The sequence below is a fragment of the Labrus bergylta genome, chromosome 1 (assembly GCF_963930695.1).
Source record: "Labrus bergylta chromosome 1, fLabBer1.1, whole genome shotgun sequence".
Lineage (NCBI taxonomy): Eukaryota > Metazoa > Chordata > Actinopteri > Labriformes > Labridae > Labrus > Labrus bergylta.
In genome coordinates this window covers 3113369-3127859 of record NC_089195.1, presented here as the reverse complement: position 1 = coordinate 3127859, position 14491 = coordinate 3113369, and the positions used below count along the sequence as shown (strand labels likewise).

Here is a 14491-nt window from a genome sequence, read left to right as displayed (position 1 = left end):
TTAATTGCTTTCCTTTCAAAAGCCTCCTGTGGACCGGTGTTGAGAACTAGCATGCTTGCTAAAACACTTAAACAATGCATCTGATTCGTCCAATGTATCTGTGATGTCCATGACAAATAAAGTCTATTATTATTATTATAGTGTGACACCATCAGCCGAAAATAATTAAGTACTGGCCAAGGTATTTCCAAACTTTAATTAACGGGTAGGTGTGACCTGCGGTGTGAAAGCACTGTGAGTAGTCAGAGGACTAGAGTGCTATACAAGCTCAAGTCTATTTAACATAAGTCAGGAAAGACATGTATTTGGATAACCAAATCTGTGATAACCACACGTGAATGCTGAAACTGTTCTTTATGTGTTACATTAACAGAGCAGAAGAAAAACAAACATGTTTAGCTGCTCTTTAAAGAAGGAATGAAAACAATAATATATGATGGAGAAAAAAGATCCTTTATTAATAACAGCTGGTTAACTTGTAAATCAATCTGATGTAGAATGAACATACATGTCAAAGCAATAATCCTTAACATTTGAGGATAATCATGTACATAAGGGGAACAAACTTTACCATGATGAGAGAATGTGATATTTTCAATGAAACGAATGCAGAGCTCACCTCGTCTGGCACCGTGCAGCAGCACACTTGATCAATCATTTACAGACGGCTGTCATTACTCAACAAGCCTTTTATTGCACAATGCAAAACAACAAGTGTACTCCCCATCATGTGATATACTGATAACCTCCACCTAAAAGAGCAAATACATCTGCTGCTGCATCTACTGTTTTTTGTGAGGCCGTGGATTTCCTTTAGTGGATTTCCCAGATGAAGGCTGGCCTTTGTCTTTCTTAGTGAAATCAGACTGTTTGGCACCCTGTTTACCTCCACCTGGAGCACCGGGGGGCTTTTTATCTTGTTCTGAAAAATAAATATATATATAAACATAATATTCCGAAATATGTGCACTTTTAAAACCTTGATTCTGTGAAGTACAACTGTGAGAAAACCTGATTTTGTAGTCATTACTAAAATGGGTTCTGAATGTGAAAAGCCTCCAGAGTTTTCAAACATCTTAGCAAATAGGTAGCTCTGGTTGTTTCAACTTTGTAAGAGAGCTATGAGCTGTTTGATTCATTTTACAAACAGCTCTAATCAAACAACCACCCTGCCCACATGACAAGACCTTAAGTACAAAGATTAAACTACACAAAGAGCTTACAAATACTGAGAAAATGGTTCCAGTTAAGAGCTCATTTATACAAAAAGTGTAACAAGGTTTATGATTTACAAAATGAAATATTGTTAGAAAACTCAGAAGCCATTTCAATGTTGAGCAACAGAAAGTTATTTTTCAAAAGATTAAGCCAACAAACAAAGTGCAAGAATCAAATGATTAAACATGTTTTTCTTAACCATGAAGCCAAAAAAATATCATTTTCTAAATGTAATATTTCATATCATGCAAACATTACGTGTATATCTGGTCAAGATTTTATTTCAAATGATGAGTCAGCAGGAAATGGTGTGCATGGAAAACAAAAAGAACTTTTGAGTAAACAAGATAATAAAGATTTATGACATACTTTGGGACGACTGGTGACTGGAATCATTGTCTGCGTAAAGAAAAAGGGAACATGTCATTTGCTTAACAGCTTATCCTCACATTTTCTGTTCACCTATTTGATCAGAATACAAAATACCTTGAGTACGTCATACACAGTGTGTTTGAGTGAAAACCTCAGAGACAAGATCACAAAACCTGGACCACTACATTCAAAGTATCTCCAGAGCTAGTTCAAAGTGTGTTCCTTCTGTGTGTTGTCGGTCTTGCACACATTTGCAGCCTTCTTTGGGATCCATTCAAACTGATTGAGTTCTCTCGCCTTTAAAGTTAAGTTTGGCTAAAAGGGTAAGTATTGTGTTTTGTTGTGTATTTTTGTGTGTGGAGTTGGTTGGCTGGGTGGTTTGATTTGACTTGTTCATGATCATCTTCTTGGGAAAAGTCATCGGATAAATGTTAAATTAAATATGATCAATGTGGAGATCTTTTCATCACGCTGTCATGATCAATAAAACATTGTGCTGATTCGATATCTTACTTGTCTTTGGTCCTGCCTTGAAAGTTGGACCCCTATGAGGGTGAGAGGACTGTGCATACTGGGATGAATTCCAGCCTGCATCTGGAGGAAAATAAACAGGGACAGGATATGGCTGGAAGATTGGCTGGATGGGCGCACGACCTGGACTGTGGGACCTTGGTGGTCTTCTCTGCTCTGGTGGATCTGGAAGTTTTAAGGTAGGAAGGGGAGTTAAAGAAACTTTCATACACTTACAACTGTTCCATCATATGTTAAAGATGTGTGTTCTTCAAAATGCTTGTCAAAGAGACATCTGTAGTTCTGCTCCTTTAATTGTTTTGCTAAACAATCATCTTTGATGAACTTACCAGATTCAGGTCCAGCACTTGCAGAACTTTCAAATCCATCTGCAAATGGTATACAGTAAGTGCAGTGCATGTATTAGCTGATTAAACTAAGCATTTCATTAATTTCACAATATTCCCTCATGACATGAAGTCATGAGATAAACATGTACTGTGGTGAAAAGTGATTGGCTTCATGTTAAACTTTCTGCACAGTGGAGTCACCTGGTTTTAGAGCCAGTAGTCTGTCTTCAACAGGCTGTTTGAAGAGCTCAGTCAGATGCTCCTTCAGCGCAGCAGCAAAGGCCTGTGTTGCTGTCACCTTTTTGGTGTCCAGGTTGATTCGAGGGGCATAAGGGTCAAAGTTCACAACCCGTGGCAAGTCAAAGGAGGCCTATGAGAAACAAGAGACAGCAAATACCCCAAGTTTTGTAAGACATGGGTCTAGCATGTGTAGGGTGTAGCACCATGCATATATCTGTTTGTGATAGCACCACTCAGAGGAGCCACAGACAGAAATGATCTCAACAGAAATTACATGAAGCTACTTATTTCCTCAATTCATTGATACATTAAATCATAAACATAGTGATAATGTAAACACCAAAGCTGAAACACCCAAACATATTTGATCATAAAGCACATGATACACCATCCGACCATCAAGATTTCAGAACCAGGAAATGTTGGTATCATTGCTAAAAACAACACTGACTCATGTGGTCTGTTGCATTCTAAAATATTGTCGATTGATATATTATGTCGATTACAATCTTGATGCATCTGTAGCTATAGACGTTACATGGTTGTTCTTCAAAATGTTGTGGTTGACACGAAGCATTCACCAAAATAGCATCCAGTCCAATTCCCTTGCCTTGTCCCTAATGTTTTCCTCCTTTGTCTTCAGGCTAAGCATTAAATCCTCTCCCTTTTACCCTCCCTGACTGGTTTTTCATATTTTCCTCCCACCTGTAGAAAGGCCAGGGTCCGGGATTGACCAAGCAGACTGTTGATATTTTCTCTGGCTTTTCTCATGTTCTCAGCGTTCTCAGTAAACCTCTTTGTGAAGTCCTGCACTTTGGTCTGACCAATCTCCATCTCCCGGTCCACCTCATGCTGGGCCTCACGTTCCTCTAAAGCCAACATATCCCGTATCTGCTGATACATCCCTGCCAACGCCGTCTTCCTTTTGGTTGAAGCATCCTACACAAAAAGGAGCCATAAACACAAGACCAACTCAACAGAGGGACCACCATCACATTTTTTTTGTTTAAATTAAATGCTTCTTGACATGTTTTCTAATTTTGTGAGACAAAATTTAAATACCTTGAGCTTGCTCTGCACATCTTTCATTTGGAACAAAACAGTCTCAGTCCGCTCTATCTTCGTGTCCAGCAAACCCAGCTTGTCCCTAAGGTCAGACTGAAAAGAACAATACACCAGAAGTTGAAAACCACTTTAAAGTTAATAATAATTAAGTTATCTGCTGTGTGACTTGTAAATTCAACCTTGCACAGCTAAACTTGAACCCTGTATTTTGCAGGAGGCAGATGCTTATTTTAATCTACAAGTCCATTAGAGTTTAAGTTGAGCTGAGCTGTAGTGTCATAAATGATATAGGCACCAACACACCTCTTTCTGGTTCCTCTGCTCCTCAGGTGAAATGAAGGGGCAGCCTTTGTGGACCTGTTGCAGGCAAAGGCTGCAGATTGGACGGCCATGTTCACTGCAGTAAAACTCTATTAACTTGTGGTGGTCCAAACAGAGATGCTCCGACAGGTCCCCGACAGCATCACAAAGCTGGTGGGCACTAAATTTGGGATTTTCTCGGTGAGGTCGCAGGTGCTCCTCACAGAAAGAAACCATGCAGGTCAGGCAGGTCTGGGACGCTTCTGCCTCCATACATGTATCACAGCGTATGACATTATCTGTCTCCTTTTCTTTGCTCTCCTCCATGTCCTGGATGGCTTCGCTTTTGTTGGACCTGAGGTTGAGGGTATTTACAATAGTGCTGATGACGGTGTTTTTCTTCAACTCAGGTCTGGTTGGGAAGACGGTCCGACACTGAGGACAGCTGTAGGAGTTCTTCCAGGTGGTGAGCAGGCAGTCCTGGCAGAAGTTGTGTCCACAGGGAATGGTCACCGGACAGTCAAAGGGGCTCAGACAGATACTGCAGGTCAGCTCATCCTCCAGACTCATCAGAGAAAACTGATTCTCGTCCACTTCAGCCATGACTGGCGCTCTGGTGACGCTGTGAGGGAAAAACGAAACCTAACTTGACAGGTGCATGAAAATTTAATGAAAATAAACTCACATTTCTGTTCAGTCAATTGGTTGAGGCTGAGAGGGAAAAAACTAAAAATTAAACTTCTAAAAAAACAATGAAAACATTTATGCTAAATTAACGTTATTGTAATGTTAATTGGTTGCCTATAGCAACCAGTATGAAGCAAGTAAACCAATACCAGTCACGCGACAGCATTCACAGCCTAAGCTAATTTGCAATACCCATCTCTAGATTGGCCTTTAACATGCATACAAATCAACAACAAATGCACAAAACCCTCAACCAAGACAGAACAATACAGGTTACAAGATGTCATACAATAAAACTAATATAAACAGGAAGCACAAAATGATATTATATATAAATGATAAAAGTGAGAAAACATATGTAGACTAAGCTAGGATCCAACTGAACAACAAATTCAACAGAAATAGAAGTTAAGTTTGATAGGACACACCAGTGGGAAAAGCCTGAGTCAAAATTCATTTTATTGTGTTTGATAGCCTAATTCACTCATCGAAACTACCATGGCAACCTGGCATATTTTTATTTCCTTTCTTTCTGCCTCCCTTCTAATTTCTACCATTGGATTCGGAAATATTAGTCAGCATTAATATGTCACCCTGAAGTTGGCTAATTAACTCTGGTAACTAGCTATTTATTTTTATATGTGGGTGCTATACTTTTGTATGTGAGCAGTTAGCAATTAGCATTAAAGTAAATACAAATTAACAATCACATTTTATGAGGACATGTTAAGAAGGTAGCCTACTATTCATGTAATCGTACATTTATTTCAAACAAACAAACAACGTGGGGGCTGATGCCCTGTCCAGTGGGGGAAATATAAACTTGTTTTGCATTGTTTTGAATCGATGTAAGCCTCATAATACAATTAAAAAACAACCATAAAATCTCACATTTTGAATGAAAAGGAGCAGAAAGAAAACTAATCTTATATAATCTGTCCCTCTAAACTACATTAACCCCGTTACAATGACTTGAATGGCTGTCCCACTTTACCAATACTGCACTGTCCCAGTTCACTCATAGTGTATTGGTAAACTGGTACAGTGCCAAAATTGCCCCAAAAATAAAATAAATTACATTTTGTTTTATTTTGATTCATCATTATAATCCATTTAATATATCAAAATTACAAGCTATTCATTATTTTTTATTTTTTTTAAGACCTTAACATCATCCATCTAAAAATGCTTTGTCATTGTGCTTTCTGGTTGCTATTTTGTTGAATATGGTTTGCCACGCCCAAGACAGTGAGGTCATACCCACATAAACTTTATTTTTTTAATCACATACTTTATTATGATTAGCTCAAGCTGCAACAGTGAAATCGTAACTCTCCTAAATGTATAAGCACCATCAATCATTACAAGATTTCTGTCTCTACGCGTTTAATTAATCATGCCTTTTAAAACCAACTTACCTTTTTGCAGCTAACTCCAAATTACAGATCTGTGAGAACCAAGATCTCGTGACTGACACACAGCCGGAGCCAGACGTTTGTTTTTTGCCAGCCTTCTCTCGCTCTCCCTCTCTCTCTCTCTCTCTCTCTCTCTCTCGCTCCAGTCTCTCTCTCTCCCTATCTCTCTCTCTCTCTCTCTCTCTCTCTCTCTCGCTCCAGTCTCTCTCTCTCCCTATCTCTCTCTCTCTCTCTCTCGCTCCAGTCTCTCTCTCTCTCTCTCTCTCCCTATCTCTCTCTCTCTCTCTCTCTCCCTATCTCTCTCTCTATCTCTCTCTCTCTCTCTCTCTCCCTATCTCTCTCCCTATCTCTCTCTCTCTCTCTCTCTCTCTCTCTCTCTCTCTCCGTCTATCTCTCTCTCTCTCTCTCTCTCTCTCTCTCTCTCTCTCTAACTCTCTCTCTCAAATTCAAATTCAAATTCAAATGGCTTTATTGGCATGACGTTTGGGTTTAACATGTTGCCAAAGCAAAATATACAATACACATTATAATCATTTACATATGAAAATAAATAATGAAGAAAAATACAATTACATAAAAGAGTAATGAAAATCATTTACAGATGAGTAAACATGTCTTATATTGTGACATGAAGAACCTTGAATATAAATAACTTACATAAAACCCTCTCTCACTCGATGACATGCAGACACATATTCTGCTGATATCTCTACAGCTCTCTTCTCCCAGAGTGATTCTCATCTGTTCCTCTTTAGGGAGGGAAAGAAAGCCAGGGATTCGATCATTAAATCTGGGAAAGAAGGTGTCTATAATGTCTTTATATTTGGGGCAGCTAGGGAGGAAATGAAGTTCAGTTTCCACCTGTCCTGTTCCACAGTGCACACACACTCTCTGAGATCTCTCTAACCACTGTCTTCTATGTCGACCAGTTTCTACAGCTAGTCTGTGATCACTGAGCCTGTATTTAGTCACTGTTTGTCTTTTAAGAGGTTCTTTTATTTCTCTTAAATATTGGGCTAATTTGAATTGCCTGTCCAGTAAACTATAGCATTCTAATCTATGTATTGTTTGGGTTTCTAATTTCCACTGATTCATATATTTCTGTTTATTATCTTTGTCTGTTTGTTGAATTTGTGAGTTGGGGATCAGGGCATTGCTTTGATATATGGATCTATGTGTGGTTTTTCTATCAGTGATCAGAGAGTGTGTGTGTTCTAAATAAACTCTGTGTTGCTGTGACTCTGACTCTGACTCGATCAGGTGGTTCATGAACTTCATCCTTCTTTTTTTAATGTGAATCAGTAGAGGGAACTGGCCCAGCTCGGCTCTGCAGCCGTGGTTTAGACAATTCCTGTGGACTCGTATTATGTTTTTACAAAACTCCAGATGGACTCTTTCCACTGGGTTTGAGTCCCAGAGCTGCTCTTTGATTAATGGGCCCCAGACTTCACTTCCGTATAACCGAATTGGCTCAATCACACTTCTGAAAATTTTGATCCAAATCCTTATTGGGGGGTTGAGTTTGAACAAGTTTGTTCTTATGCTGTAATAAGCCCTACGAGCTTTATCAGCCAATGTACTCACAGCCTTACCAAAATGTCCTGATGCAGTGACCACTAGGCCCAGGTACGTGTACTCCATTGTGTGGTTTAATAATGTATCTCCCAATTTAAACAGATATTTTTGGCTTTGTGATCTTGCGTTCTTTTGAAATATCATGACTTCAGTTTTTTCTAGATTCACACTGATGTTCCAGTTTTCACAGTACTGATGGAGGATGTTTAGCTCTTGTAGACCTTGTTCTGTTTGGGATAACAGTAACAAATCATCTGCATAAAAAAGACACATCACGTCTTGTCTCTGTAAGTCCAGTCCTGAGGCTGGACAGTCGTCCAGTAGTTTGGCTAAATGGTCGATATAAATGTTGAAAAGTGTCTGTGACAGATTACAGCCCTGATGGACCCCACAACATTGTTTAAAAAATTCAATTCTTTTTTGTCCAATTTTTACAGCACATTGATTTTCAGAGTATTTACATTTAATCAGATCATAAACTTTTCCTCCTACACCGTTTTGGAGCAGCTGATAGAAAAGGCCGTTGTGCCAAATGGAATCAACAAATCTACAAAGCAAGCGAAGATTTTTCCTTTCTTCTTCTGCTGTACATGTTTCTGGATGAGAGTCTGGAGAGTGAACATGTGGTCTGTTGTTCTGTGTTTGGGGAGAAAGCCAATTTGGGATTTACTTAGAATGTCACCTTCAGTCAGGTAGGACAGGATTCTTGAATTTAATATACTACAGAACAGTTTCCCCAGATTGGATCTGACACAGACTCCTCTATAATTATTGGGATTCAGTTTATCTCCCTTTTTAAAAATAGGAGTAATCAGACTCTTGTTCCAAATCTCAGGATATACACCACTTTTTAAAACTAAATTAAATAATTGAAGCACAGCTGCTTGATACCAGCGATACCACACGCATTTCCATTCTTCAGGTTAGACATTTTGTCCTGTAGCTCTTCCATTGTAATCGGACTGTCTAAAGTATTTAGATTATCTTTTATTACATTTCTAATGATTTTAATTTATCTACCGTGGTGATCTGATGTGTGTTTAAACCAAATTGTTCTTGATTTTGATATAAAGTGGAGAAGTAGCTTTTCCAAATGTCGCTGTTCTGAATGGCGAAGTTGTTTTTATGTTTGCTTGGGTACAATTTTTTCCAAAGTTTCCAAAAACAGTTTTGGTCTATTGCCTTTTCGATTTTCATTAATTCATTGTCTGAGTTTTGAGTTTTCTTCTGATTGATTATCTTTTTGTATTGTTGAAGGGCGGTGTGGTATTCATGACGCAGTTCTTTGTTTTCAGGGTCGTTGTGTTTGCTGTTTGACAGTTTTCTGAGATGTTTCCTGAAAGAGCAACATTCACTGTTAAACCACGGTTCTTTGGCTGGTCTTTGGTTCCATTTGGTACTTGGTCTCTTCATTTTGGATTCCTTCGCTAATTTAATGAATATTTGATTCAAATCTTTTGTAGCCAAATTAATGCTTTCTTTGTTTATGGGATACTGTCTGCTTAGAAATGTATCTAGTATGTTTTGGATGTTAGCATTGTTAAATGTGTTGTTGGTGTAGTGTGTGAGGCTGTTTTCTGTCCAGTTGTTATGTTTGGGGTGGGTTAACAGGTCGCCATCGGGTGTGTTGTTAGGAGTCTGGGTCTCTAATGTCTTTAAATATAGTGTGATCTGATTGTGGTCTGATATGGGACATTGGGGTAGGACTGTGAATGCATTAATTTGGTCTGAATCGAGATCCGTGATTGCATAATCTATTACACTGTTACCTAAAACAGAGCAGTAGGTAAACCTGCCCAGAGAATCTCCTCGGGTCCTACCATTCACTATATAGAGTCCTAGAGATTTACACATTTGTAAGATGTCTTTCCCATTCTTATTAACTGTACTATCATAGCTTTGTCTTTGTTCTGTAACCACAGGCTGGTTTAAGGGAGATATATTCAAATGAATATTTCCATCTGTATCAATACAATCTTTCTCTTTGCCAGTTCTGGCATTCAAATCCCCAAGTAGTAACACCGAACCGAGTGACTGGAAGTCAAGTATTTCTCTTTGGACTTCTTGGAGGTATTCTTCCGAATAATATGGGGAGCTTGAAGGGGGTAAATAAAATAAACATCTTTGTAGTTTTCAATGAGTCCTTTTTTAATTTTAACCCAAATATGATTTTTCCCTTTTTTGACGGGTGAGATATGATTGAAATGTTTTTGTTTATACCAAATAAGGATTCCTCCTGACTGTCTACCGTTTCTTATATGGGAATGTTTAGCTGATGGTACACTCAGTTCAGTGTAGCCACTTGGGCAGTTTGAGGGGGTATTCTCATGTTGCCATGTTTCCTGTAAGATTACAATATCAATGTTTCCTATACTATTTACAAAATCATGGTTTGAAGTTTTCATTCCAAATGTAGAGGACTTCAGTCCCTGAATATTCCAACTACTAACAGAAAAGGATGCAATTCTCTCAATTAAAAGTGTAGTGCTTCATAACAAAGTTTCCAAGATACCATAAATTCATTACAATCAAATATATGCAGTATAAATTCAACCTATGAACCAAATAGTTAATTAACTAATTAACTTAAATATTGTCTCTTATCTGGCGTTACAGAGGAACCTTTGTTCTGGCAGCGACATCAGCGTAGGTGTCTCTCTCTGTTGGGATTTCTTTTAGTGTACTCTAGAAGACGTTCATTTGGTTGTTCTTTCTGGGGGTAATGTTCCTGCAACTGATGAAGAGACAGCTGTGATGGGGGGAGCTGCTGCTGCTGCGGCTGCTGCTGAGAGGCTCGGTGTCGCTGCCCAGGGTGGGGGTGAGGGTATATCTGCTCAGGGTGGGGGTGAGGGTAAATCTGCCTTGGCTGGGGATGAAGGTTTATCTGCCTTGGGTGGGGGTGAGGGTACATCTGCCCAGGGTAGGGGAGTTCTCTCTCTCTCTCTCAAAACAAAGGAGCTCATAGTGGACTACAGGAAGCTGCAGGGAGGAGAGCACGCCCCCATCCACATAGATGGGGCTGCAGTAGAGAGAGTCAGTAGCTTCAGGTTCCTTGGGGTAAACATCACTGAGGACCTGTCCTGGTCACACCACACCGACATTGTTGTTAAGGCAGCGAGACAACGTCTCTTCTTCCTCCGCAGACTGAAGAGGTTCGGTATGGACTCCAGGATACTTTGCAACTTTTACCAATGCACCATCGAGAGTATCCTAACTGGCTGCATCATCACCTGGTATGGAAATTGCAACGACTGCGACCGCAAAGTTCTGCAGAGGGTCGTGAAAACTGCACAGCACTGATCTGCCATCGATACAGGACCTCTACACTCGGACATGTTGGAGAAAAGCACGGACCACAGCCACCCTAGCCAGAAACTGTTCACTCTGCTAGTGTCAGGCAGACGGTATCGGAGCATCAGGACAAGAACCACCAGGCTCAAGAACAGCTTCTTTCCGAGCGCCACAAGCCACTTGAACTCCTAAACCCTAAGGTCCCCCCCCCCCCCCCCACACACACACACACACACACACACACACAATATTTTTGCACACACAAGCGTACTACTGCACACTGTATGCCACTGCACTACACAGATACTGTCTGAGACACTTTACTTTATTGTTATATATATATATTCTATACATATATTCTATACATACATATTTACATACATATATATATACTGTACATATATTCTAGTTTTATTTAAACTTTTGGTTCTAATTGCACTGTACGTTGTTACTCTTATCTTCTATACAATTTTTTATTTTTTGCATTGTTAAGGAGAGCTTGGAATACAAAAATGTCATTGCCAGCTATGACTGCTTTGCCTGTTATGTTGTGCATTTGACGAATAAAGATAACTTGAACTTGAACTTGAACTTAAACTTGAACTTGAACTCTAACTCTCTCTCTCTCTCTCACACTGAGTGGATGTGCTGAGAGTTGGTGTGTGAGAGTGTGCGGAGCTCTTGAGTGAGTGTTAATTTTCCAAACTTTTCTAATCTAATTTATGTGTTAGTTGTTGTTTTGGGTACTTGTTACTGGGTGTATTGAGATCGGTTTGACGTTTAGTTGCGGGGTGTGTGTGTGTGTTTTGCCGACCAGTGGTTGCTGGTGGTTCAGTTTTTAGACAGCGTTGATATGGCGAACGCTGTGGTGGAAAACGGAGTGGTCATAAATGACACTTTCATCTCTGTCTCTGCCTTCTAGGAAGGTCATTTTGCCAAATTGTGCGCCGTTTATCAGTGATGACTTTCTTCAAGGGAGTTATCAAGACACAGGAAAATAGTCTCTTCCATTAAGAAGCTGCCTTCGGGCTGTAAAGCCCCGCAGCTCAGTCACATGGTCTCTCACAGACGTCAGGTCTATATGATCTTAAATAAAATAAATGTGGAGCTTAATCTTGTTTTCAACCTGAGAGTACAAGACTTTGATTATGTGATTTATGTCACTTCTGAAAACATGAAATGTCTTCATTGTAAAAGGGAGGGCCATCTGATCAGAGCATGTCCATACAAAGATGAAGCTGAGGGATCCAGTGCAGGTGGCAGACGGACAGGTGAGCAGACACAGAGTAGAGGAGGAGAGGAGACACAGAGTGGAGGAAGTGAGGAGCAGACAGGTGAGGAGACACAAAGTGGAGGAGGTAAGGAGCAGACAGGTGAGGAGACACAAAGTGGTGGAGGGTTTAAGGAACAGACAGGTGAGGAGACACACAGTGGAGGAGGGTTTAAGGAGCAGACAGGTGAGGAGACACAGAGTGGAGGAGGTAAGGAGCAGACAGGTGAGGAGACACAGAGTGGAGGAGGGTTTAAGGAGCAGACAGGTGAGGAGACACAGAGTGAAGGAGGGTTTAAGGAGCAGACAGGTGAGGAGACACAGAGTGGAGGAGGTAAGGAGCAGACAGGTGAGGAGACACAGAGTGGAGGAGGGCTTAAGGAGCAGACAGGTGAGGAGACACAGAGTGGAGGAGGGTTTAAGGAGCAGACAGGTGAGGAGACACAGAGTGGAGGAGGGTTTAAGGAGCAGGCAGGTGAGGAGACACAGAGTGGAGGAGGGTTTAAGGAGCAGGCAGGTGAGGAGACACAGAGTGGAGGAGGGTTTAAGGAGCAGACAGGTGAGGAGACACAGAGTGGAGGAGGGTTTAAGGAGCAGGCAGAAAAGAAAAGAACAACAAAGAAAGCAAAAGGAAAAACAGAAAACAAACCAAAAGAATCTGATCCAGGATCAGAGGTCAGTGAGGACTCTCCCCATCTCACTGACAGTGAAACGTCTGAGTGCAGATACTCTCAGAGACAGAAAAACAAAAGAGACTACAGTGTAGAAAAAACAAAAAAAACAAAAAATATATATATATATGTGGGAAATTAAAAATTATTTCCCTGATAAAAGGTTTTTTTTGAGTCGGCACAAGATCTCATGAGAGATAAAAGGGAAAGGGTCTTTTTCTGATCAGGAAACTTGTAGACTAAGAAAGTATGTATTCCAAACTGAGACAGGAACTATGTAACAATGTTGGTGCTGAGGGGGATGAATATGATGATGATTCTGAACTGGTTTAGTACACTTTCTTTCTTATCCATGTGTGATTTTAATATCAGCAGTTTAAAACTGAACGGAGCCAGGGCTGATTTTAAAAGGGCTGCTCTTTTTAAACTCATGGAGATAAAGAGGATAGATGTTTCGTTTTTACAGGAGACCCACAGCACAGCAGATAATGAATGTGAATGGAGGCAGGCTTTTAATGGGGGGGTCGTTTTAAGTCACAAGTGGAGGGGTGGGGATTTCATTTTCCAGGAGTTTTTTACCAGTTTATTTTGACTTAGAGGCGATCATCCCAGGTGTTTTAATGAAAGTAAAAGCAACTTTTGAAAAAGTGAAGCTTGTGTTTTTAAATGTTTATGCACCAACCAAAGGGTTGGACAGGATGGCATTTTTAAACATTTTAAATGATACTGTTAAAGACTGTAATGATGATGATTTGATGTTTTTAGGAGGTGATTTGAACTGTATTGAAACACCTCTTTTAGACAGGAATCATTTAGAGCCCCACCCTGCTTCCTCTAGCAGGATCACACAGATCATTCAAACACACCAGCTGTGTGATGTGTGGAGGGTTTTTAACAGTAATCACAGACAATACACCTGGAGTCATTCAAAAGACAACTTTTTATCATTAGCTAGACTGGACCGCCTCTATTGTTTTAATCATCATTTAAATATTTTTAAAAGATGTCACATTCAGCCTGTGGGTTTTAGCGATCACTCTTTAGTTTCCTGTTCTGTTTTTATTAAAACATTAAAACATTTGTTTAAAGAGCACCTATTGGCATTTTAACACCGCTCTTTTAAACAACCATGTTTTTAGAACTGCTTTTAAGTTTTTTTGGGAGAGCCACAGAGAGAGCAGGCCTGCCTTTCCCAGCATTCAGCAGTGGCGGGATTTTGGGAAGACTCAAATTAAACAATTATGCCAGCAGTTTACTCGCAATGTCACTCGAGACTTAACCCGATCTTTGAGAAATCTTGAGTTTGAGGCAGAAGAACTGCAGTCTTTAGCAGAGTCCTCGGGAAATGGAGGGCATTTAGACTCCCTCAAACACAAAAAGGTAGCCATAGCCAACCTGCTAGGCGTGTCAGCACAGGGGGCTCTGGTCAGGTCGAGGTTTATGAACATCTCACAGATGGACGCCCCATCTCGATTTTTATTTGGGCTGGAGCAGAAAAATGGACAAAGGAAGATCATTCATTGTTTA

The 14491-nt window shown here is 40.1% G+C and overlaps 1 protein-coding gene across 1 annotated transcript; it reads right to left on the bottom strand.

Moving 5' to 3' along the window:
* Positions 1-432: 432 nt before the first annotated feature.
* Positions 433-6313, bottom strand: LOC109999245 (E3 ubiquitin/ISG15 ligase TRIM25-like). Its single transcript, XM_065962578.1, has 9 exons — positions 6161-6313; positions 4059-4677; positions 3753-3848; positions 3396-3629; positions 2652-2820; positions 2451-2489; positions 2104-2286; positions 1588-1617; positions 433-922 (listed from the first exon to the last, which is right to left on the bottom strand). Exons 2-9 carry the CDS (start codon positions 4656-4658, stop codon positions 783-785), a joined length of 1491 nt encoding a protein of 496 aa, XP_065818650.1. The 5' UTR covers positions 4659-4677; positions 6161-6313; the 3' UTR covers positions 433-782.
* Between the last annotated feature and the right edge of the window lie 8178 nt (positions 6314-14491).